The sequence below is a fragment of the Aphelocoma coerulescens genome, chromosome 6, assembly GCF_041296385.1.
Source record: "Aphelocoma coerulescens isolate FSJ_1873_10779 chromosome 6, UR_Acoe_1.0, whole genome shotgun sequence".
In the NCBI taxonomy this organism is placed as follows: Eukaryota; Metazoa; Chordata; class Aves; order Passeriformes; family Corvidae; genus Aphelocoma; species Aphelocoma coerulescens.
Window position 1 is genome coordinate 32469144 of NC_091020.1, and position 26714 is coordinate 32495857.

At 37.6% G+C, this 26714-nt stretch overlaps 1 protein-coding gene across 9 annotated transcripts in view; it reads right to left on the reverse strand.

Annotated features, from left to right (window-relative positions):
- Window positions 1–26714, reverse strand: part of ATE1 (arginyltransferase 1) — a 69820-nt gene that overhangs the window by 11984 nt on the left and 31122 nt on the right. For 8 of the 9 annotated variants that reach the window (XM_069020179.1, XM_069020171.1, XM_069020178.1 and 5 more), the window contains one exon: window positions 6736–6856. In XM_069020179.1, coding sequence (XP_068876280.1) covers window positions 6736–6856 — 121 coding nt within the window. Of the gene's footprint in view, window positions 1–6089; window positions 6418–6735; window positions 6857–26714 lie in introns of those variants that run through there. The other variant, XM_069020174.1, reaches the window with a different exon arrangement.

A 26714-nucleotide genomic window follows, 5' to 3' on the forward strand; every position in this document is an offset into this window, starting at 1 on the left:
TTGTGCTCTTAACACCTTCTGAGCATGGAAAATGATTCCTACAAGACTTGGCAATCCTTGCCCTTCCCTACATTCCCCTGAATCTTCACCAAAAAGGAAAAAAAAAAAAAAGCAGAATTATTTTGCTAGAAAATCAAATATCACAACATTCAAAAGGTGAAAGAGTATCTTGAGCATAAACCCATCTAAGACTCATCTCTTCAATGCAAAGAGAAGTGAAGTATGCCAAGATATCTTCCTTTTTCAAGCCAAGTCCTCAAAAAAAAAAAAGTAATTTCAAAACACATCCATTTTTTTCACAATCTCTATGATGGTCATCTTGGATTAACACATATTTTTGTGAATTTTCCAGTCCAAGCCACAGGTTTCATGAACCACACCAGATGTGAGACACTGGTTTAGTTGAGGGGCACTGGTTTAGTCTGCTACATGTATGTTATAAGCAGATATATTTAGAATATCAATAAATACAAACTTTTAAATCACAAATATTTATTAAAGTTTGCTTTTACTAACCCACACACCAATTTATTCCATGGCTGTTGCTTAGAACCCACAAATTAAGAGAATAACATTTCCTTTTTATTACAGAAGCACTGCATATGAGGCTAAAACCCCACGCCCCAGTCATTTCAATTTAATCCAAACATCCTAAAAAGTGAGGGGAAAATGTGCCTGGCTACACCTTATTGGCATTATCTTCATTGTTTAAACATCTTGTACAGTCAAGGATCACACTGGATTTAGAAATACACATTCTGATGGCTCTAAGTCTTCAATAACTTAATTAGAAACAGAGAGAAACTTGCAAGATGTCTCCTCTAGAGGAGCTGCTAGAAAGAAGTGGTATATCTGTCTTTTTTTTGGTTACAGAACTCAAATTTATTACCTATGGCTCTGATAACAGTGGAAAGTTACCTCTTTAGAAGAGTTTAGTTCATGATCTATCAGTTTATTTAAACTGTTTCTGAACTCTCTGAAGTACACAACACTACCTTAAAAAAACCCAAACCTATAAGCAGCAGTTGTTTTAAAACAAAGCAGCAATTTCTCCCAAATCAGATGATTGCACAGTTCTAAACAATTGGTTTAATGTTTTCCATCTGTGATAGTTTTGTGACCACATTTTCATCGTCTCAAGAAGTTCAGTGCATTTATCCTTGTAAACATTAATCTGCATCACACCACCCTTATAAGCATTACCAATTCCTGGCCTTTGCATTAATCCCTGTGCCCACATCCAAATCCCTCTGCCTACATCCATCCTACACAGATACAGCCCTTTGCCAGGGATGTGAACTCTGAGATGGGACCAAATGGCAACCACAGTTCACTTTCAGGACATAAATATGTGATAGTGGCTTTTGTGTTCAAAGCAGGAGGAGGATCAAGACCAGTATCACACTAATTTACTAATTTTTTAAAATATACTGTAAAATTAAACATTCTTTGTATTGGATGGGAAAAAAAAAGTCAGCAAAATACTTGTGTTCACATACACAATAAATATAAAATGTGTTTGAATTACTCTTTAACAACAAAGTGCACTAAACTGTAGATAAAATAAAATGTTTTAAAAACACAACATTAGAAATTATAGTTATTGAAATAATTGTGACAAATTATTTTTCTAGTGGAAGCATTATGCACAAAAACATATATTTAAAATAAACAGAGTTTTGTATAACTGCACATGCCTGTAGATTTCTGGTTTTATTTAAGTTTTATTTACTAGAACTAATAACAGTCAGTTTCTTGCAAGAAGCATTAAGATACATAATGAAATCACTACTAATAGGATTCAGAAGTTGTTAAATACTGGGATTGTTGTTTGCATTTTACTACTCTAGCTTATTATGAGCAGCAGAATAGATAAAAATATATATAGAAAGATGCATTTCTAAAGAACCAGTTTTTTCAGCTTATATTCCTATAAGTTTTAAAAAATCTGGTAAAAGCTTGTAATAAAAAGTGATAGGATTACTACAGAGAAAGACTGGAAATGTGAAGTAATTTTCTTTAGTTCAATAACTCAAACACTAGTGATCTGCTATGAGGTGTTACATGGAATGGGTTCTTTAGTGTGATTCTTGTGAGTGTGAAGGGAGAGTTTTCTGACCTCTCCATAACTTTGTGTAGTGCCCCAGCACTTTCTCCAGAGAAGGGAAGCTCAGGCACTGATTTTAGTGTTGTTTTGGGTCTATGTTTTGCTTTATTCTGATGGTTAAGGCTTACATGTGAGTACGAGGCAATTTTAAAGGCTTTTTGGATTTCTACATCTGTCCTCTGTGCAAGCACAGCCTTGCCCAGCTCCTGGGCAGCCACAGCCTGATCACTGGAAAGCCCAAAACAGAGAAATCATCTCTGGATTCCATTGCCTATAATCACTTAGGCTCACACCAGCTGGAAACAGTCTGAAGCCTGAGTTATTCTAAGGACTTCCACTCTGCTGGAAGAAGAAAGGCCTTTTCTGCTGTGCAGAGGTGGCAGATGCAAAGTCTGCTCTGCAGCAAGAACAAGGAGTGGAAGGTGGATGCTGAATCATTTGGCTTTGTAATCTCTTTAGATGGTGTATCCAAATAACAGCCTCTTATTCACTGCTACAAATGTCTACCAAGATGCTCAAGTTTGAATCCTACCACCACTTATTTCTACAGCTTGCTCTTGTCAAGTCCTTCTTCTCCTTGTTCTACCTCCATGAACTACTGGAAAATTCTTTCCCTGTCTTCCATCCACGTCTCTGCCAGCTGCCCAAACCCTGATCACACCAGAGATCCCCAATTCTAAAGCTTCCCACACACTGCTTCACTCCATCTTCATTCCTAGCACCTGCAGGCAGCAAAGTTCTACCTCTGACTATAGGATCTTATCCCAGACAAATTTATTTCCTTTGAAGGAAACTGCTTTGTGTCTCCATATTCTGAATTTCTTCTACAACTCTCATACTGCAAAAGATTTCTCCATAAACTCTGAAAGACACCTAAGATACTTCCTTAGATCCCTCTCTTTGAAACTCTCCCTCACTGTGATGTTTACAAAAAGGACAGTTTAGTCTAATACTATTTAGTCTATTAATAGACTATAATTTAGTCTACTACTATAATTGACCAGGAAACCCAGGAGTGCCTCTCTCTCTCTTTATCCCACCCTTTTGCATCCATCATGGTTTGTGTTAACCATACCCTCTGGAGCAAAGAGTGTCTTGTCTCTAAGAACACACAAAGCAAAGGCAGAGGAGCCTCTGTTATGCCTTTGTTATGTGCAATTTTTCAACACTGAAGAAAATACTTTCATTTTAATTAATGTATTCCATTCAATCCCATTTTGATTTCACTCTATTATTAGATCTGCAGGAAGTTGAACAGATGTGTATTAGCTTAGCCAATTTATCAACTTCAGCAAATGAAATGGTTAAGACAGAAAAAGCACTGAAGTCCTTTTGAAGTGCAGCTCTAAAGCTCTGCTCACACAGCTTCTGCAGACACAGGAAGGTGGGAAGCAGCTTCCACCACTGGGATTGCTGTGGGCCATGCCTAAAAGTTTGGATAAAGCTTTTTCACTGGGGTAACAGCCCCACGTTCACCCTGGCTGGCACCATGTACCCCCCAAATTATGTGACACAGTCATGTAACTATGAAGGTTTTGAAGCCACCACTCTTAGACTGGGATTGTATCTGTCCTCATCTGAAGTTTCTTTTTAAAGGTCTTGACAGTGCAGCACTCATGGAAAGAAAGATTTGAAGTTTCTCACTAACTTAATTACCATCCCAAAAGTAGATTTTCATAAAAATTTTGCTTCATGAAGACATTTTTCACAGACTTCTCCCAGGAGCAACAAACTGAAAACCTCAAGAGATGCTAGATGAAGAGAGAAGACATGCCACTGAGTTAGTCTAGAAAATAGAAACTGGAAGGATAAGAATCTTGCCAGGATATCAGTAAATTACTTATAATTCTTTCCATACTGCTCTTGTTTCATGGGTAAAGCTGTTAGTGAAGTTACCAATGGAGTAAAACCCTAAGGAGCAGTTTGGGAGGAGGAAGCTAACAGTGCCCAGGAATATTTCAGCAAATGCTATCATGTGACTGACTTCTGCTCATCAGCTTGATGTGTTATCAAAGCCACTGACTGCAGAGCAACCTTTTAATTAACTTTGTCTTTCTTTAGCATATCTCCATCTGTACTTATAGCTAATGGCCATGAAATGAAGTTTAGCACTATCTCCATTTCCAGATTGCATCAGTATTCAAACCCTCTGTTAGTGCACCACCTCACTAACTACTTACTTAGTTCTGAATAAATGCCTGGCCACTGGTTAATAATATCAGAATCTTCATAAATCTCTCTCATTTATAAGATGATGCCAGGTCTTCTACATTTTTCAAAGTGAACAGACAACAAAAATGAAGGATCTGTTTCAAGACATGAGTTATATAAATTAATATTTTCTTACACTTAAGAAAAAAAAACCCCACTTTTTATGAGCATATTTTTATTTTTATTCCAGAAAAGTAAAAATAAATCTTATTTAGGAAGGAGCTCTGCAATGTAATGTGTATGAATACTCAAAAATCCTTTTCATATTACAGAGGTTTGAAAGCTCAAAGCACATAACACACTCTCCTGAACTGGAAATGGGTAAATTTACCTAATAAATTTTTAGATTTTTTTTTCTAAAGGAGGGAAAACACATTCAAAAACTCAGGAAAATTATGAACCCATGAGTTATGTCTCATACTAATTATGAAAAAGTTAGTATGAAATGATATTTCTGAAATTTTCTGACATTACACACAGTATTAGAAGATGACCATTGCCAGTGACTGCTTCACTGCCCCAGGCAGCAATGAAAGTCATATCATTTCTCCCAATTGTTTATTGGATCTGGTTATTGCTCTTGGTTTCAACGTTGCAAGTCCCACTCCTGATAAATCATGCCCTACTTAACCAACATAATTATGGACAGTGCTACAGAAAGCTGATTCAAGAGGAATAAAGCACACAATCATTTGTATTGCTTTTTAAAATTCACTGTAACTTCATTAAACTCGTATTAGTGACTGTTGGAGACCATAAAGAATGAGGAAAGGAACTGATTCCACTGGTGAGAAATGGCTTCCTTCGAGCAGCAACTCAAACCCCCGATGCCTATGAGCTCCCAGCAGGCCCAGAGAACTCAACATGCAGCTATGTTTTAATTTCCTTAAACCACAGGACACAAGTCACAGTTCCAGCAGTGTCTGGAGCGAGATATTGTGTGCTGATAACGACTCAAAGCTTTGTTTCCTGTGGTTTCCAAACGCCTGCTATGCCACAGGGATTTCACACCATCCAGAAGATGCTGCCCTTCTGCTTGCACGGGGTTAACACCTTCACAGGCACCAGTTTAGCACTCTCCTTTCTGAATACCAAGAGTATCCCAAATACCACTGGCCTCCAAAACCATTCCCTTCTTCCTTCTACTTTTGCAATTTTTTTCCAACTTCCCCTCATCAATCTAAGAATGATGTATTTACTTGAACCTTGCTTTGTAGTTCTTATAATTATTGTTGTTGTTGTTGTTATTATTATTAGTGTTCCTGTTGAGCAACCAAGTAACAGCCACAGGGTGAGGAAAAGCAAGGAACTCAACAGCATTTCCAGAACTCCACAGTCCTGCTTAAGCAGTCTTTTCAAATTCCTTTAATTTACCTACATCCTGCCCTTCAAACAGTTAACTGCCTAGGGAGTCCTACTAAACTACAGTAAAAAGTAAAAGGATCAAAAAGGAAAAATAAAGCAAAAAGTAAAAAGAGTAAAAAGAAAGAAGTAGCTGCTGAAGACTACTGAGACTCAGGTAAATCAGTGCTTTGGTGTCTAGAAACAGACCACAGTGTTACATGCTCTTGAGCTGAATAATACCACACATCTCTGAATAATATCACAGCCACACTCATTTGTTACTCACAGGAGAAAGAAAACTTCAAGAAGAGGATATTCAACAAGTCATAATTAACAACAAAAGTTAAGTTATTCCCTTTCCCCCCAAGCACCACACCAAGCATCCTCTAACACAGCTCCCAGAGAATCAGTAACTAAAGCAAATACATGGGGGTTTTTTTCCAATTTATTGCCTTGTTTTACATTAGCATCACTGTATTGTGTTCTGGTCAGTAACATTTTCAACCAGTCAATGCTGGTAAATCACCAAGTACCTATTTTACACAACGTGTAAAACTATGTCAAGATGTTTAAGGTGCTTCTGCTGTTTATCCTGTTCTTCATATCCACTGACTGTTAAACTGAATGCTTAACTGATTATTAAACTAAATCTGCCACTTTGTTTCTTAACAAAAGCACCTGATGCCTTTAAGCTTCTCCAGTTCTTCCACTTTCCTGTATTGATTCCAACTTAATTCCTTTATGCATTCATCCAACTGAAATGTAAGTGAGGAACAATTATTTGACTGGTTTTGTTCTTGCCCAGAATAGCAAATATCATTTGAAAATAATCTGAAAGGCAGCAATATGTGTTAATTTTGAACTACTTATAGTCTACAGGACAGAATGTACCTAAAACGTGCATTGCTTAAAAGATAAAATTCTCTTTTACTAGTGTTTGCTGCAGGAGTTGTGAATTGTACCCTTTTCATCCTTTACAGGTAAGATTTCCATACTGCTTCAGCAGCAGATACAAAAGCAGCAGTTATAAAAAGACAGACAAATTACAGACACATCATTCCTTGTAACCTTACCTGCTTTTCCATCCTGGTTGAAGCGGGAGTATTTGGAGTGCTCGAGCAAGGGCAGGCATTGCTCAATGGGTGTCCACACGTAGGTCTCTGGACACAGCAGGTCAGAGGGCCTGTACTGACCCTGGGAAGGGGAAAAGATGGAAAAAAAACCCAAAAAGAGAGCAGTCATATCAGTTGCACAAGAACACTCTGGCTACAATTTGATTTTCCAAAGAGCAAGGAATAGTTTTCAATCTAATCTACACCAAATGAGTGTTCAGTGAAATCACAGGCTTTAGTCATTTCAGCACCATCTCAGGAGCACAAACTCAACCTTGGCACGTGATGAAAATGTAAAATTAACATAACACACTTCCACGAGATGCAAGATGAACTAGGCAAGTTTTGGCTTTGCTCACTGGAACTCTGTATTTAAGTTATCCTCTGGAGTTCTGCTGGGTTGGGGCCAACACTAAAAAACTCAGCACCTCCAAAAGCAGCTCATCTCAAGTGTTGGTAATTCTAGCAAATAAAGGAGACCAAAAAAAAAATCTAATAAAAACCCCACTGAACAGTAAGCAGGAGGCTATTTTTATTACATTAGTGATGGAGCATTTCGTTCATTGCTGCTTAAATAGTAACACTTTAATTCATGGAGCTTTTCCTGGATTAGCTTACAGGTAATGATTGGTAAAATTCTACCAATTTTTTTTTCTGATTTATTAAGAAGATATTCTTTGCAGACATTCCCAGAAACTAAACAGCCTTAATTATTTTCCCTCCAGCTACACAGAAAGTCACCACCTCAGCAAGAATAACCTCCCCTAATCAGATGTTCATTTGATTTAAAATAAGATTATTCAGCAGCCTATAACTTAAGTCAAAATTTTATCTTTGAGCCATTACTCATGCAACCCATACACTCTCAACGTTCAGAGCCATATGGTGGCAATAGCAAATTAATTTTTAACTTGCAAATTCATTACACATCTCAGCTTGAAAAACAGCCATACAGTAAAGAGAATGAAAAAAATTCAGGATACAAATTAAAAATTAAAAGACTGGGCATTATCAGAAGTCACACTGCAGTTAGTGCCATTAAGGGTCCTTCATATCAATTACATTAAATGGCTAATTAAGATTATCATCTTGAGATGAAGCTGATTTACTGCCCAGTATCTGCTCTGATAAAAGGCAAAGAAGCCTTACATGAGGCTGAGCAATGTTTGGGAAGGGACAATACAAAATTCCTGTGACTGCAGCCTAGAGATGAAGACATTCCTTTAGGGACACCCTTATGCAGTAACACCCAGTTTTGGAGAATCAGAACCACCAGGAATTCCCAATTCCTTTTATACTCTTACTGTTCAACTCTTCATATTTATGGAAAAATTAACTTTTTAAAATATATTTCCCAGCAACAGTAAATCGTTGAGAAGAAAATACAAGAAATATCTCTGATAAAAAGTCATCACTGTCCATGTAAAAGAGAGAAAAATAACCAAGCTTCATGCTGAACCTTGTCAAATACCTGAGGTACTTTTCTGAAAAGGTCTGTATAATTGATTTTCTCATTTGAAAAACAACTGGGATTGACTTGGAACTACCGCTTTTGGTTTTGTTGGCTTTTTTTTTTTAATTAAAGGCAAATTTTTGTATTAAATTAAAACAATATTCCTCCAATTCCATTCAGAAACTTAAACCTCAAGACCCCAGAAAACCCTCTAAAGCCAGAGGATGGAAGTGACATTTTTAAATAAACCACTTTGAAATGTTATGCTCTCTAAACAGAAATAGTTGAAAGCTGTGTGAAGGTAGTGCTTAGAGAACACTTTTAATCATCATTACTCAGATGAAACAGTTTAAGGACTTGGGGAAAAAATATGCCTTTTCAGTCATATTTTTAAAAAATTAGAACATAATTACTTGTTGATTTAAAGACATTTTCTCAACTAGTCAAGAAGGCAGAAATAGCCAAGGAACTGTCTTTCAGAGCTGTTGCTTAAGCACAGAAAATACAAGTGGCAAATTAATCTTTCCTAGTAGCATGAGTTTAACTCATGGTTGTAAGAAAAGACAGCCCCAACACTCAGTTTCCCTAGAAGACCCTGCTCCCACATCTTGAAATTTATCACATTTGTGAATCCCACACATGAAAATCACTATGCAGCCCTATTCTACATCTCCCACTTACTTCTGTAACATTACAGTCTGTCATAAAATGGGATGTATAAAATTAAATGCATTGCAGCATTACTGGTTTGGTTATAATTATAAGAACCCTTCTTTAGCACTGAGCAGCACGGCAAAGGGAAAAATTGATTATCCAACCCAGCACTGTAGATTCAGTATTTATTTTGGGCATCAAAATATCATAATTTGGAGAGGAAAGGGAAAAAATAGTTCTGACTTCCTTTAGATGTTTTCTTACCCCCCAATTTAGGAACTTGTTCATAAACTTCCCTGAAGGCACAGGAGGCTGCGGGGATGACACATCACTGACCCAGGACACTCAGTGGAATTAGAGGCAAAAATGAAAAAAGCCCTTGGTTCTCTTTGATATCCTCCCTTCCCAGAAGTGTTTCCAAACACCCCAGAAGTAAGATAGTTCTCCTGTAAAGGTGTTTTATTTACACTGCTGGTCAAACCCACATCCCATGACTCACTCCACAGAGGAAGGGGGAACACAGGACGTACCGAGGTGAGCTTCCCAATAAACAGTGTTTGCACTATGTCTATATTGACAGAATTAAAAAGGGAACCCACAGGACTTTATTAAATCAAATTAAATGATTTCTAAGGGCTTTTGTCTCCTCCCAGCCTTTCCATAAGCACACACTCTCAATTTACTTACTTTCTTCAGAATATTTAAAACCTCAATATGAAAATAAACCACTACGAATCCACCTCCTACCTTTTTCCTCTCTCCCTTTATTCCTGGACTGCAAAAACATCTAAACCTGAGAACCCACACAGATTCTGCCTCATGTACATGAGCATTTGTACTTCAAGAAAAATGTTCAAATTTCATTACTCATTCTGAAATGATTACATCATCTAAATAAATTGCCTCTGAGCATACTATTCATATTCCTCCTTATTCTTAATACTGATTTACAGTATACACCCAACATAAATCCAAAATAGAAAGGGGGTCTCCTAAAGGGAAGTACTGCAGAGGGATTTATAACAGTAGAACTTAATCAGATTTGCAAAACTGATTTTGAAAATCATTTCTCTTTGGCTTCAGATTAAATCAGTATTCATTTCAGAAGTGATTCTGTCTACGGTAAGAGTTCACAACTGAAAATATTTTGCTTTCTCTTATCTCATTATATACAAGCTCTTGCACAGTAGAACTGTTTAAGTTGTCCAGACCATCTTGGGAATATTCAACTACAAGACTTTCAACAAAAAGTATCATCTTACAGACCATCCCTAAGCACTGTCTCAGCTTTCAGCTTCTCAAACCCAATACCACCTGCTGATGAAATGAACTCTGTCAATATCAAAAAACTGCACATATTTCTCTCTCTGCATCTACATTTTGCCAAGAAATATCCAAGACATAAAATGTGGGGTTTTGGAAATGTTTTTGGGAATTAGGAAAAAAATGGTCTATTGGAAGGTGTCCTTGCCCATGGCAGGGGGTGGGAGTGGGTGATCTCTAAGGTCCTCTCCAGCCCAAACCATTCTGTGATTCCTCCATCAGACTGAAGGGAATTAAATTTTTTACAGCACTACGAGGTAAGGTAATCCATACCTTTAACCACCCCAGTCAACCCATCCTTTTTCCAATTTTGCTATTTCTTCTTTGAAAGAGGGGAAAGAGCCACAGCGGGGAAACCATTTAAATTGCATGGAGCAAGGAGTGTAACAGCCCAATGCATAATAAAGGTACAAATTAGATTAAGATACAATTTAGATTAAAGATACAAAAAGATTAGATAAACATACAAAAAGATAAATAGCTGACTAATCTATTAAATGGCTTGACTAAAAAACAATACTGAAAATTAGTACGTCTAAGAAATTCCTGAGCACGTGGTTCTTTCTACCAAGTCAACTCATTGCAACATAAATGTGACTGTTTTTTAATAAAAAATGATGTTTTTACTGCAAGATGTTTTATTGTCACTAATGGTTGGGCCATTTTTCCTCCTATATCATATAAAAGAGAGAGCCTTCAAGGTGCTTTCCCTTATACAATTAGACATGCTGTATTTTAATTGGAAGCTTTTGGAAATAAATGTTACAGAGAGACTGCCAAGCCTAAATTAATACTTCACACCATGATGGTTTTTGTTTTACAGTTTTCAAATTACAATCAGCCAGAACTTCTCTGAACTTTTGTTCCACAGGAAGGGCACAGGTTTTAATGAGACTTTAGTCTGGAGATTACTTTTTAAATATTTTGCAAAATCTGAGGGATTTGGTAAGCACTTGAGATGAAAAACACCAGCAGAGTTTGTTTTTGTAGTCTAAGTAAATCTTAAAATGTAAAACTACCAAGAAAAACAATAGTCTCAAAAATGAAGGTCGAGCACCAGTAGCACTGAAAAAACAAAATGGGAAGGTTAAACTCACATTTAATTCTTTTATCAGGTACAGTTTACATCTGTATTCTATTTTTTCAAAATAAAACCATTGATCTTTTATTAAAAGTGAATTAAGACTGCCTTCATCTCCATTTCCAGCCAGCTGCTTAAAAAGAAGTGCTCTGGCTACACAAACAAAGCTACCCCAAATTATCAACAGCGACCCATTAGAGCTGGGCAGCGCCGCCCGTGCAGCCAACCTCGGCTTTATTGAATTCAGCCTTTCCCCTGAAAGACAACCCCCTGGAATCCCCTCAGCAGAGGGCTGCAGCAGACCCCTGCTCCCTGATTTCATTACATAAACAGAAATAGAGTTTATGGATCCCCAGGAGAGCCCTTGGCCAGTAACTCGACCTGCCATGTTTTCCCAGGATGGCCGTGCCAGCCCGGACAAAGAGCTGCACATCCTAACCCTTCTGTTCTTCCAGACTCTCACATGGCCTCCAGCTGTGCAAGGCCAAAAAGACTTCAGAAAAACAACCAAAAACCCCCCCGCCCCAAAACTACCTGCACAAATTCACTCCCACCTCGCAGTCACTGTTTTAAGCATCTTCTTAAACAAACAAAACCCCATAAGCAATAGGCACAGAATGAAGCAAGCAGCTCTGTTTACCCAGGAGAGATGGCTGGAGACTTCACCTTTATCACCAAAAACTACTGAGCTTACAACAAAGTATACACCAAAGAGGAGATACATCACTGGGTCACTCAATTAACAACTTGGATTTCACCTGGCTGCCTGAAACTCCAGTGCCAGGATCAAACAAGCTACTCTTGTCCAAGCTGCAAACTTTGAAATAATTATGGACTCCATATTTTTAAGATCCCAGAGTTGCATTCTTGAGAGCTTAGCCACCTTTCTGTTTCATTAAAGAATAATGTGTTGTAATCCTTAAAAGATGTTATGAATAATAACCAAAATCTATTTGGTAACTCACAGAACTCAAGTACATGGAATGCCAGTCCTTGCTCTTCAGAAAGATGTGTTTATTCTCATTTAATTACATCAGCACAGGCACAAAAACTGTGTTAAGGGAATTTTACAGGCAGCCAGGGAGCTGTAAGGTGCTTCCCAAGGCACCTCAAACATGGAAACTCAGAGCAAACACCCACCCTTCTCTCATATTCTTTGGTTTCCTGTACGTGAAATGTAAATATAATTTGATATTCTATTTCCAACAGAAATACGGACTCATAGAATGGTTTGGGCTTGAAAGGACCTTTTAGGTCATCTAGTTCCAACCCTTATGTAGATCAGTTAATTATGTCATTACTTCTTTTAATTGTCTAAGTATTCCTTAATGATGTTTAAACTGACTGTCCAAAGCAAATTTGTATATAATTTACCAACTTGCACCTCTTTTTTGTTTATTTCCCAAGTCCATGTAATGTATTAAGAGAAATAACTAATGATAAACCCAAAACAAAAATACTTCTGACACTTGTTTCTACATGTCAAACAAAATAATTTCCTACAAATACTAACTATATGTTCATACTTGGATGTACTTCACTAAATATAAAAAAAAAAAAAAGCATTGCAGGAGGTTTTTATAGTGTCCCTCAGCTAAATAAAGTATTTCAGGTAAGTGTAAAACAGATTAAGATAATGAGTAAAAGTCAAAAAGGAAGGCAGCCAAGTTTCACATTCAGTATCCTACAATTATAATGTAATTATTTGGCCATTAACTGCCTACATGCTCTAAACCCACCACAAAAGTGGAATTAAATTAAGTTTATCTTATATTTCACTGAGATTTAAGGTAAATCTCAGTCCTTTATTTGCCTAGGGTGCTCTGCAAAGAAGTACTTTTAAAGAAATACTCCCCCTTCCCCTCAAAATACCTTCAGAAACTTTTACTGTTTCTCTGTTTTCCCAACACATGCTATTCCTAGCAATCCCCTGAATTTTTAGGATTCTGCTATCTTTGTAGCTTAGTGCACACTCCAAATAGCTGCTTTCCCCTTGTCCTCTTTCATAGAAATTATCTGAAATATTGAACACTCTGTAGCTTGGTTTTGATACTGGGAAACAGCCAACAGGTGTCTGAAAGGGCTCATGGGCTGTGAGAGAAAAAATTGCTTTCCTCTGAGGTGGAAAGGGAACATTTGGGACACATTTTGATTTTTTTTTTTCTTTTCCCCTTTCCCCTTCTTCAAGTCTATGCAGCTCCTCTTCCTCCTTTTTTATGCCAATGTTATCTTTCCCTCCCCTGACTGAATAGAACATGCCAAGGGAGGCTCTGGGTGTTTATGCTGAGCTTCAAGCCATGACCTGCTGCACATTAATATCTAAACACGCCATCCATAGGATCCAAGAAGCCAACAAAGCACTGCTTGAGATAAAGCACATCCATGACCACACTCCAACAGTTCTCCTCTCCACCACCACCGTATTAATCAATGAGATAGTTCTGGTTTCAAGTTTTAAAGTCAGCAGTAATTAGTATGGCTGAGAGCCTTAGAGAGGGCTGCTGCATCATCTCTGCCTTATCAGCTTGGGATGCAATTGTCCAGAGCTAAAGACAAGACACAGCTCTGGTCATCCTCTCACAGCCACTTTCAAGCACTGCTCTCTCCTCCAAGACTTCTTGCTAAGGGATTGTCCTTTCTCATTTATAAAGAGCAGTAAATGAGAGTTTTCCTTTTGTTCTAACCAACTAAAGCCACTCTCTTTAGATAAAGTCACCATATCGAAGCCACTGTGTCTGCAATAAAGCCATGATCAGGATTGCACAAAAGAGGAAAAAAAAAGTGTATGCTCAGGAATTACATCATAAAAATTTGATGACTAGATAGACACACGCATATTTACATGAATACGTAGGAAAATTTAATTTAAAGATTTGCAGGGGGGCAGTTGTCAATCCTTTATACTCCTATTCTTTGCACTTAAGAGATTTACTCAAGCCAGTGGGTGTCCAGTGTAAGGTAACATCTCCAAACTCAGACACAGGACATGAAATATCTGTGCCTATTCCCACTCCATACCTCCTACTCTCAGCAAGAAAGATGGACAGATATATACATACAAATTCTACATTTGTGATTCTTAAGATTTCAGTAGCATTCACTGTTTAGATTAAAGCTACCAGGCTGAATTTGCCCTGGAGATGGCGTTTCACACTGCAGAGCAGTACCAACATTATAAAAAGGTCCCTTCAAGACCAGTAAAGTGCATTATTTACCCTGAAATTGCTATTGTACCCTGGTTCCAGACCTTTGATGACAGCAACAGCAAATTTATGGATTCTGGACTGCCCTAGGGTGACTGTTTATCCAAAGCTGAAATAATAATATCCAAATGACAGACAACTTTGAAGACAACTCTTGAAAATGAGAAACAAAGAGAAATAGGACAGGTATGGAGCTTACATAAAATTAGGACCACTTTTCAAGCATATTTTCTAAGTAATTTTACACCACCAAACTATGGATGCGTCCATTTTGCCTTCTTTACATTTCCCAAGGTTCCTTTCTCTTTTTTTCTTGTTTATATCTCATAATCTGTGCATTTTATTAAAACAGACTACTGAAACCAAGATTGGCTTTCAGTGCTGTTACATAAACTTTGTGTTTGATGTACACAAAAAAAAAAGGAGATGCTGATATGAGATGGCACTTACAGGAAAACTCTACTGGATGGAATTCCAGAGACTGCCACCAGAATATTAAGAACATTATTAAGAATATGAAAACTTTCCATAGCTTCAAATATTGCCATTTTATCTCTCTCACACACTAATATTTAGTATCAGTGACACTAAACTGGCAGAACAGCAACATCCACACGAGACTGAAATTCCAAGGAATGTTTCTAATTCAAAGTGTACTGGTGCACATTGAGAGACTGAGATCCCCTATGAACTCAAAGGGTTGTGTGTTCAAAACATTTTACAGGAAAAATGATTCTGTGATTGTAAATAAAATATATAAAATCAGCTAACATTTACTGGAAATTGCCATTTAAAATTCAGTTGGGAACAAGCTAATTAAAAATGGTACCACACAGTTGTTCTGGAGCTGGAAGCCAGTATCTGTCTTGTCTATACAGAGGCTACTCAAGAATGCTAAAAAAAACAGCACAATTTGAGAAACTTAAGTGGAAAACAATAATAAAGAAGAGTTAAGCTTGTACATTTGAAGGCTATTAACTTACTTGAATTTTAGCCAATTTTTTCAACAACTTCATATTTTTTAATTATATTACAGAAAAAAATATAATATGAATTTCCTTTTTACTGCAAAAAAAAATCAAAGAGTTTGGGGAAATAAAAATCATATGATTACTGAAATGGACCTTGTTTACTTTGAATCTGCAGCAGAAATTCTTAAGAAGACCCTAGCATTAAACTTGGAAAGGGAGATGAAAAAGAACTATGACAAAAAGATAAAACCCAAGTGGGGGCCTCAAGAGGAATTCTTCATTAGAGACACACCAACTCTGTTGACTTAGGTCTAGCTCAAAAGGAGTTTATTTTGGCAGCTGGGAGAAGCAAAAGAAGAGAAAAAAACAAAAAAAAAAAACCCAAGAAAAAGAAGTGAGTGTTTCAATCATGTGGATCCCATATCTTTCTCTTGAAGGGTTGCCATAAACTGACAGTACTTTTTGAGTTCATTAAATTAAATGTATGAAATTAAAAGTTAAAGTTTGTTTTCTTATATTTTATGTAAGGTGAAATAATCACAGGAAAAATATGCACAGCCTAATAGATCATAGCCACGCTTTATCCTTCCAGACACAAAATTGTCACACTGATATCAAATAGCTTTAAACATTCATTAATACCTCACTAGCTGGAGTCACATCTAAAAGAACAGCTTTCATCTGTAGCTTATGGACATATGCCACACGAAAACTAAATTAATTCCCTGTCAAAGAGGCTTCTGCTATGTAGTTATCAAAGTAAAAACACCACACACCGTGTTTACTTAATAGAAAAAATAGATAAACAAAATTAAATTCAGAGAATTTAAATGAAAGTGAGCATGCTTTAATTTTTTTTTTTCTGTACAACTGCACCGTGAGAAGCAGAAAATTAAAATTCAACAGAATTAAAGCACCAGCATGATAGAAATGGGTGTCAGGGCAGGGTACACAATCTTTTATTTTCATTTTATAAAAGCACTGGCTGTGGTTATGATGTGCCAAACAGTGAACCAATGTAAATTAGTTTCTTCATCTTTTGCAGTAATGACAAGAAATTATTCTGTGACATAAGACTCACTTCAACTCCAAACTGGTTTTTCTCACCTTCTAAAGCAACAATCCTAAAGGATGACAAGAGGAAAGCAGATATATTCTATAGATTTTCTTTTCAGGTATCTATGAAGTCTCCATTTACTCATTTTATCCATGCACAACACACACATTGCTCTTGCAACTTAATACAACTGCACATCCCCAGCTCCTGGATAAAATTGTTCAGACCTGTGCACCAACAGGCACATGGAAACCTGCTTTTCTTCCTGCCCAGTTTCTCTGGATTTTTGACATTTTTGACTCTTCTTTGCCTGCATGTCTACCTTCAGAGTTATTGTGTTCTGTGGTTACTTTCAAGCCCTTTTTCCTAGTGTCTATCAGTGTCCAAGCTTTCCCAGTGTCTCTGACTCTCTTCAGAGAGTTTTCCCCGGAGCCCCAAACCTTCCCTTCTCCCAGTTTCTCCAAAACTCAACCCTTCACCCCACTCAGAGCCCCTTTTCCAGCTCAGCCTTACAGATCAGCTCTCCCTGTGTGACAGCCCGGACCATCACACACCGCTGGGAACTCTGTCCTGGACTTCCCCAATGTCCTGCTCCAGCCTCCAACAGGGTTCCAAAAAACCCAGCCAAAACCACACAGAACTTGCCAAAAATCCATCCAGACTCTGAGGGCAAGAAAATAAGACCTTCCCAAGGAAGTCTGGGTGAGGGTAGCCTTATACTGAATAAATAATTTCATGCTTCTCATGCCCAGCTACCGACTCAGCCTGTGGAATATTTCAAGACATAATAAATAACAGACTAATTGACAGCTTTGCCAGTTGTGAAACACTGATACTCACAAGTTGAAATATACCCCTAATTAAGAATTCAGATGCATGATGTTGGCTTTAGATTAAGATATGCTATGTGGGGTTTTCAAACTTTATGCAATTAGATCATGTTGAAAAACAAGGTCACTAAAATTTGTCAGTCTAGCTCTTTTCATTTCTAGTTGCTTTCATACATCTCAGAACAAGAAATAATATTCTGAAATCAGTAATTCAGAACAGTACAAGGTTTTTAACTTCAAGGCTTTCTACCAATACATGGTACACTAGACAAGTTTTTTTAAGACCAGCAATAAAAAATTTAGTAAAAGCCAAGTAATTTATCTTTAGTCATTCAACACTGAAATGGACACAGCCCAGTACTGAAGAAACAACCTCAAAACCAGTGGCACATACATGCAAATAGATGTTAACAGTAATTTTAGGATAGAAGAAAAAGAGTAAAGTTGTAGGACAAAGGTAGAAAACAGCACAGGAAAGTTCATAAGTACAAACTTCATTTTTGCAGGATCTTAAATAAGTAATATTGTGAAATTCATGGTAATGTATCCTTAATGCACACACAAAGATGTCATTCAAACTAAAAATCTGAAGGAGGAAAAAAGGCAGTGATAAATCTCAGTCTTTCAGTGTCTACAATTTGTATTACAAGGGTAGAGTAATGCACCTCTGCCAAAAAATCTAAACCCACTTGTCTCCCTTACATCTGCAGATTAAAAACTGAATAAATAAATAAAAAGGCTCACTTTACCAGTGTTCCAAGCATATGTTAGACCTTAAACCTTAACAGCAACCAAAGCAACAGCTATCTGCACAAAGGATCAACAAGTATCTGTACGAAAATTCTGGACCACCAAAACACGTGCGCTTTAGGAGAAGTTTCTTCTCTTGTCCCTCAAAATGTTCATTTTCATACTGAGTTTTCATTCATGAAACAAGCATTCTAATTTAAGGTTGGTTCTGTTTGTCGAGTGTTTGCTAAACAAGCCTGCTTTGTTTGCTGGGAGAGGGGAATTTGTAAACAAAGCCTCTGTGTTCTCCCAGGAGTCCCTTCTCAGCAGGAGAGCATCCGACCACCCTGGGACCATCCCGGCACGTGGAGCTCAAGCCACAGGCCTGAACTGCAGCCATCCCTGCAGCAGGCTCAGAACAGATAAAGCCTGTGGTGCAACAGCATGACAGTTTTGCCACCCCAGAAGAGATGGCTCGTGGTGTCCCAGGCTGGAAAACTGGGAAGTGAAGTGGGACCACATCCACCTCCAGCCCAAACATCTGTGAGAGGCAAGAGCCCCAGTGCTGCAAGAAGCAGAATGTGAACTGCCACCACAGCCCCTACCAGCTTCCCATCATCTTGCAGTCACAGGGCTATGGAATGGTTTGGGTTGGAAGTGACCTCAAAGCTCAGCTCATTCCACCCCCCTGCCATGGGCAGGGACACCTTCCACTGTCCCAGGGTGCTCCAAGCCCCAATGTCCAGCCTGGCCTTGGACACTGCCAGGGATCCAGGGGCAGCCACAGCTTCTCTGGGCAATCTGACAGCACCCTCACGGTGAAGAATTTCTTCCAGTATCTCAAGTAACCCCACCCTCTGGCAGTGGGAAGCCATTCCCTGAGTCCAGTCCCTCCATCCCTTGTCCCAAGTCCCTCTCCAGTTCTCTTGGAGCCCTTTAGGCACTGGAAGGGCCTCTAAGGCCTCCCCAGAGCCCAGGACATGTTTGATTTTCTTTTCTTTTCTTCTCTTCTCTGCCTTAACACTCCAAACTGAAAACCAGGCTGTAGCTACATTAGCTGTCAGAAAAAACACTGAACTGAGAGAGCCCCAGGGCTTCAATCTATTCCCTCTGAGACCATGCTAAATAAAAGAAATTGATGAAAGAATACAAGAATAGGGACATTAAACAAATGTAGGAATAAGACACTGAAAACATGGCTAGACAGAGATGTACTGAATTTTTGTTAAGCTGTTTTGCAGGAAACAATAACTGCCTGAGGACACAGTACAGTAAAAATAATTGTATCCTTTCAACATGTTCTTTCTGACATTGACTTGTTTTCAAACTCCTCCTTACGTTATTAAACTCTGTCTCCTTAATTATAAACAAATATTAAACTTCTAATCCTGGAATTCTTGTCAAATAAGTTCATTTTTATCACACAAAGCTGAAAAAAAATGAAATTATAGTGGGAGATTTTGTAGCAGTCATTCCTCATGCAGCTTTGCAGCCATTAAGCTCGTGGCTCTGTAAAACTGCCCAACACTATTCTTTTAGTTGGGCAGAACACGTTCACCATTATGCTTCCCTCTGAATTACTGCCATTTAAGGTACACAAATGTCTACTTGCATGTTTAGGAAAACAGACTGTTTAACATTATGTATCCCCAAAGTCTTTGAGCTGAAACATCAACACTTCAGTTTTCTCTTAATGCCAGATGTTTGGAAACTGTGCTTTATAAACACCTTCACATTAAAAAACAAGTTTGGCAGCAAATGGGCTGGAATTAGTAACTATACTATAGGCTGTATAAGTCCTGATCATTCCAAAACCTGGTAATTCAAGGGTGTATTAAACATCCACCCGAATATGGGATATGGGAAGTATTAAATTAGAACTGCACTTACAGAAGTCTAGCACTTTGTTGCCATTCTAACAGTTTATAATCCCTGCTTTTCAGAATTAAAAATAATTAAAAATTGCCCAGGCAATCACCCTGTTTTATTTTAAAATCAATAAAGCTCCACCCAGTACTTATGTGCATGCATATCTTGAAACAAGAAAGCAGCTTCACACAGTTCCCTGTACTTTTAACACACTTCTAAAATAGACAGCAAAGTGTCATAAACAGTTGTGTGCTTAGCATATATTATGTCAATATTTATTGCCATAATGTAAGTTTAAATGACTAAAACTTTAATCAGTTTGAGTCAAACAAGTTTAGTTCAGATCTGCACATCTAAGGAACAGCAGCCAAAAATGTTTCTAAACATTTCTGTCTCTAAAAATATACTGTAACATCTCTACACCTTCCTCTTTTGCCCTGAATGGAAGGTAGTTAAAAGCAATTAACAACAAGCCACACAATGCCAACTGGTAAAGGCTAAAATGGAAAGAACATAAGAAAAAAAATCATTAAATAAATCATGGATATGTTGCCCATATAATCACTCAGGAGCCCTTGAGAACACTAGCCCTAATAGTTGAAATAAATAAAAAAAAAATCAATAGATCAGTGGAACAAAAAGCTCATCTTGTCTTCTGTCCATTCATAGAACAACAGTGCATTTGTGTTGGGACAAAGATTTTGGGTCCTATGTACTTTTGCTCCACAGACCCATTCTTCTTCCATTAATTGACAATGGAGTCATTTTCATACTCTTTTTTTGTCACCCCATCTCAGTGTAATTTGTGAAAACGTTTTTATTCCAAACAAGAAAAGGGCAGGAAGCAAACAGTATCCCATGCTATTAAAAAAGATTATCTACTCCCTTGACACCTTTCTAGTTAGAATCCCCAAATTATCCAACATGTCTAACACTGCAAATAACTACTCTGAACAGTTTCAGTCCTTCCTTTTAGAAAGTTCAGTTTTTCAGTTGAGAACAACTAAACAAAGTTTCTGGCAGTGGTTAATTCTCACAGGACAAGCAGAAACCTCGGGGCAGTGTCTGAAAACACCAAGGGGTGCTTTGGGGTTGTTGATTTTGTTTTGGGTTTTTTTTGTTGGTTTTTTTTGGTTTTTTTTATTTGTACTCAAAAAGACAACAACTCATCAAGCTCCCAGGTCGCCACAGTAAGGCAACCTTTGAAAGCCTTTGGGAACTGATTTTATTAGATTAAGAAAAAACTTTAAAGAAGCTGTAACAAAAATATTTCACTTCTCCACTGACCCTCCTGCTCGGGGCCCTGCTCTGTGCAGCCGCTCAGAGCCCTCATGGATCTTTGGGAAATCTCAGCACCACCCAAGTGCCTGCCAAGCTCCACAAACTTCAACTACTGTCTCTAATACCAATTAAAGAGAGCACAGACTTGTTTTCAAATTACTTGCATCTAAATAACAGTGGTGGCTACCATAGGATAACATAAAATAATCTGCTCCCCTGCCAGGGATGTGCTGCTGGTGTGAAAATACAATTAATTACCATCATCTGCAACCCAGTACTATCATAGCCTTGCTCTAGGTTTTTATTCCTCATTTGTTACTTTGAGCTGTCACTTCAGGTATTTACCATAATACTATAAATAATAATTTACTACAACAAGGAAGATAAAACTCATCCAGGAGATCTCCATAAGCACTGGAAGGGAAGACCATAAAACCCTCTCTGCCCTGTCAATTCACTTAATGCAATAGTCTTTCCTGAAAGAAAGAAAAATGCAAGTTTTAAAACAGATTTACCTAAAGCAGAATGGAGCACAGAGAAATTCAACAGCACATACACATTTGCTTTCACAGCCACATAGTCACAAACCCTGACACTAAAAATAACTCAGCCAACATCCCAATTCAGCCCATTCTGAAAACTTTGTAGTTGCACAATTCCCTTTTCCTCTCCTCCTTTCCACCCTTTCTCCTTGCCTCCAGAGGTTACTATCTTCTTTAGTACAATGAAGGCAGCAACTCATGTTATATAAACAAATGCTACAAGCTGACCTCAGCATCTGAGGGCCTAATTTTAGCCACCATTCTCTAGGACAAAAATACATTGGTTGACAAAAATCTTCTAGGATGGATAAAAAAAAAATTACAAAAAAAGCTTAAATAATGGAGAGAAGAAGGAATTGAGGGGTATTTTTGGTGGATGGTTGACTGGGCTTTTTAGAGAAGCCCATGAAGCGAAATGTTGATAGCCATCAGGTTTAAAAAGAAGGGTGTTGCAAAAAATCCTACAAAACCAAACACAACAACAAAAAGAAATAATACTTCTATTCTTTAGGAAGAAAAGCTTAGGTGAGACATGAAGAAAAAGAATTTCAGTGAGATGACCACTAAGGAACAAGAATATATAAGAATATATATTCTCATATACTCTCACCAAGGCAGAGAGATGTGCATGAGTCTATCAAGGGAGGTCCTTGGCACACATGTCCTACAGGTCTTAAAAGTTCACACAAATATAACTGAAGATGTGTTGCAGTAAAGGGATGGACTACACCATCCATGAGTCCACTTTTCCCTCCTGAAAATCCAAATCACTCACCTCTATAGGATTTTGGGACTCTCATTCCCATCCAAGTATTGATGTTGAACTTTTTGCAAACTAGACTGTTTAACATCAGGGTTGAGGATAAATAACAGAACCTCATTAATATACTTCTGCTCATTAATTACATTTTTACTTGGAGACTTGATACAGTTGGCAGCTAAACAAACTCAGACAAAGAAAATAATCATTCATAGTAATGAATTGTCCTCTAGATCACATGTAACACTTCAGAGAAGTGTACTGTGATACCTCTGTAAAATTAATGAGGTCTTAGTTAAACCAGGCTTCATTAAAGAATCTCCCATTAAACCTTTCCTGGAAAATTGAAGAGAAAACATCTCTTGTGTAGATTAACTGGCTTGTCAGCCAGCTCCTACTGTAAAGGCCACAAGTGAAATATGGCAGAGCCAGGAAAAGCAGGAGTTGCAGGCTTTTAGACCAAATAAATTCCACTTGACAATATTGCCTAATTAAAGCTAATATAATCAGCAAAACAGCAAGAATAAGAGCAGCTGGAGTTGGAGTTAAATGAGAGAGGCAAGTGTTGCCAGCTTCAATCAAAGTAGTGCACAGATAAAATTAACCAGTTTCAGTGACTCACACTTTGGTGACAGATTTGACTTTTCTGTAGGACACAAGAACTTTAATATTTCACTCAACATCTGAAATGTGGCCTTGGTTATGAACAGCTTCACACAGGGACTGTGTCAGGAAAAGTGAAGAGCATTATCTTCATACTTATGTTTTAACCTTTTCCACCACAGCACTGCACAATGTCCATCTCTGAATATTCAAACCCAGTCACTTTTGGGAATTCCCACAAAGAGACATTTACAGAGACAAAATTCAGAAGGAAAGGGTGTTAAGCAGTGTTTGAGGACCATCCAAAATGATTAAATCAACAAAAAATGAAGTGAAGCTGATGAAGCAGCACTGCATCAATTCATTTGCTCAATAGAAACCTTAAAAATACTCTTAATTCCATGCATTCTTACACTTACTAGCAAGGACTAATGGGTTTGTAGAACTACAACTGGAAAATTCTGAAATGGGAATTTTAACCTCATTCCTCAGATGAAGAAAAAAATTAAAGACACATGAATTGTGAAATATACTATTCCTCCTTAAAAAAAAAATAAAACCAAACAAACAAAAAACCCAAAAACACAAGAAAGCCACCCAAACAAAATCCACAGCTCTTTTGTCTCTGCAGTTCACAATTTACAGTTCTCACTTTAACTGCTAGTGGTTGCTATGGAGTCCCCAAATGAGCCTTCAACTAAGATTTAGTGTAAGTCAGAAATAAGCAGGGAATTTATGCTGAGCCATGAATTAGACATGATAAATTTCTACCAGCTACCATCATGCAGAAGATGGTTTGCCTCAGGTTTATTAACATGATCCTGAATAAATCTTTTTAGCAGCTCCTTTTGACAGAGGCAGGCAAGTTACCTCTAGTAACTCTGAAAACATCCACCAGTACAGAACTGGCCAACAATTTAACAAACTGTGCCTCTTACCCTTGGGTTTTTATGAAAATAAGGTAGGATTTTCACTCACTTAAATCTTACACAAATTAGCAAAATCACATTTATTGAAAAAAAACATTATAGTGAAGTAGTCCCAAACTAATAGAATTCCTGTAAGAAGTAACAGGTGTAGAATGCATCCCTGCTGATGTGCAAATGTAGGTAGTTAATGCCACATTAATCACATTTCTATGTTTATTCTTCACAACATTTGAACTGGGAATCCTGAACATACAGAATACGTTTGGGTTTTTTAAGGACCACATGAAAATAACTTGATCCAAACCCAGTTTATTTTCTCAAGGTGCAATATGAAGAAGAAACTTGCTGACTTCAGAGGTCAGCTGAGACCTACAGAACATCTTCTGCCCTGATAAAAGCCTAGAAATAATACAATCAAACACAAATATACATACTTCCACCTCATTTCTGCTACAAATTTCAGTCATCTTAAATTCCATAAACAACTAAAAAGTAACATGGATTTCTAACATTAGGAACATAAACGTTTCTAACATTAGAAAAATAAATCCCCAAGGACATGTTCACTTCTCTCCCAAGGGAGTTCTAACTGACCAAAAAAGTAAGTCCTCATTGAAAATATTTTACCAGGAAAAATAAAGTTAAGCAAAAAGACACAGCTGGGATCTGTGACTGTTTCTAGCAGAAAAATGGGATTGCAGAAAAATGCTGTGTGAAATTCAGCACAGCTTCAACACCTGTACTGAGGAAAAACTGCAATAACTTACCAATCACATGCAGTAAAAACCAACAGTTTAGGGGGAAAAAAAAAGTGAGTAATTGCATTCACTGTCTTTACCTGCAATGAAAACGTGTAAATAAACATGGAAACTGATATTCTGCTGTAAACAATTATATTTTCAGTGGAAATCCCCTGTCAGCATTCACTTATGGCTGTTGCTATCCAGAATGGAGCATCTCTTTATTCCTGCTTGTTGATGCTCATAATAATGTGGTTTTCACAACCTCTCTACAAGTGTCTTAAAGAAAATAAAAACCTAGCAAGTGGCCTCAAACACTTTGTAAGAAGCTGTTAAAAGTAAATAAGAAAAGCTTTTAAATATTTATGACTAGCATGACATCAAGAACTAAAGAACAAGTAATTTTTCACCCATGGTGTTTTTATTCTGTCCCACATTCTCATAGTTGTTTATCCCAACACGTTAAGTTCCATTTATTTGGTGCAGGCTTTCAGATAAGGAAAGGTGAAAGGACAAAGCTTTTATGGAAGGAAGAAGCAAAAGGAAAAAAGATTTTAAAAAGGGAGCAACAAGCTGTAAGGGATTCTGCAGTCCTAACTAGAGCACAGCCAAAAACCAGACATCCCTCCTAGTCAAAACACATTTGATAAAATACATGTAGAGAGATAAGGACTTTTGCACTAGATGCACCTTGAAGGAATATTAAAGCAGCTTGATTTCCAGAAGCATTTAACACATGTACATCAAGTCAATCATCCAAAATCCTTTTGGAAGTCTTGGCCATTTTAAAAACTTCTCAAAACTGCTTTGGGTTTTTTTAATGCCCAAACTGCAATAGAATTCAAAGTTGTCTTTCTCCTCAGGCACTAACCCAAACCATCAGAAGGAACAGCTCTGAAGAAATCAATGTTCAATTTTAGCTGCTGATGCTCATGCAGAGGAGGATCCCAGCCAGTGGGGAAGTTCAGTGAGGACATGGAAGGAAGGAAGGAAGGCAGGAGGCAGATGAAAATGATGTTAATAAGACACACACAAAAGCAGGGATTACCTCCCAACTTGTGCAACTTATCATTCTCAGAGCTTTACTACTGTATGTTTTGGTCTTTATTATTTGCTGTTTGTTTTTAACAGTCTTGCAAAAAAAAGCAAAACCACTGTGTTGCCAAAACTTTTATTGCCTTCTTAGAGTAAATAATCATTTTACAATGCAGATACTTCATTTCTTCACTATCAAATGGTGCTGCAAGCAACAACTTGGCACTCTATAACAAGCACTGACTTTTCAGGATATTTAGTTGACTATTTATGACCTGTTCACATAAAAAGTTGTTTTGTACTAATTGCAATGCAGATTTATTCCTATAATCTTACAAAATTAATCCTGGAAAAGCCACTAGTTTCAGGGCATCTCCAGTCCTCCAAACTACTCCCAGCTCATCATATTTTTCCCATTTTAAGGTAAATAGTAATACCAGTGAGAAAAGGAGGCTGAATAAAAAGATGACATATGGAGGTATAAAAGCACTAGCTCTTTTTGTGTGGAACTGGTGACACATTTAGCAAAGCTTTTTGCTGTTCAGTGGCAGAACCATAACAAGCATGTGCTTACACCCCCAAAATCACAGAGGATTACATTAAGGCACATCACATTAAATCTCCTTCCCCCACAAATTTCACTTTACACAGCAAATCCGAGCTTACTGAAAACATTAACTAAATTCCATAGTGAGACACGGTGAAAGAGTCTGGACAGGGGAAGATGAGCCAGACTCCTGTGGATCTTGTGGACATGGATATGCAGGCTACCACTGGATGCATTTCACTGCTGCACGAGGAGTGATGCTGAAATTCCTGAAAGCAGCCAAAGAAATTGGCTCTCAAGTGCCATAAAATTCCAGGGGCACTGCTTACAACC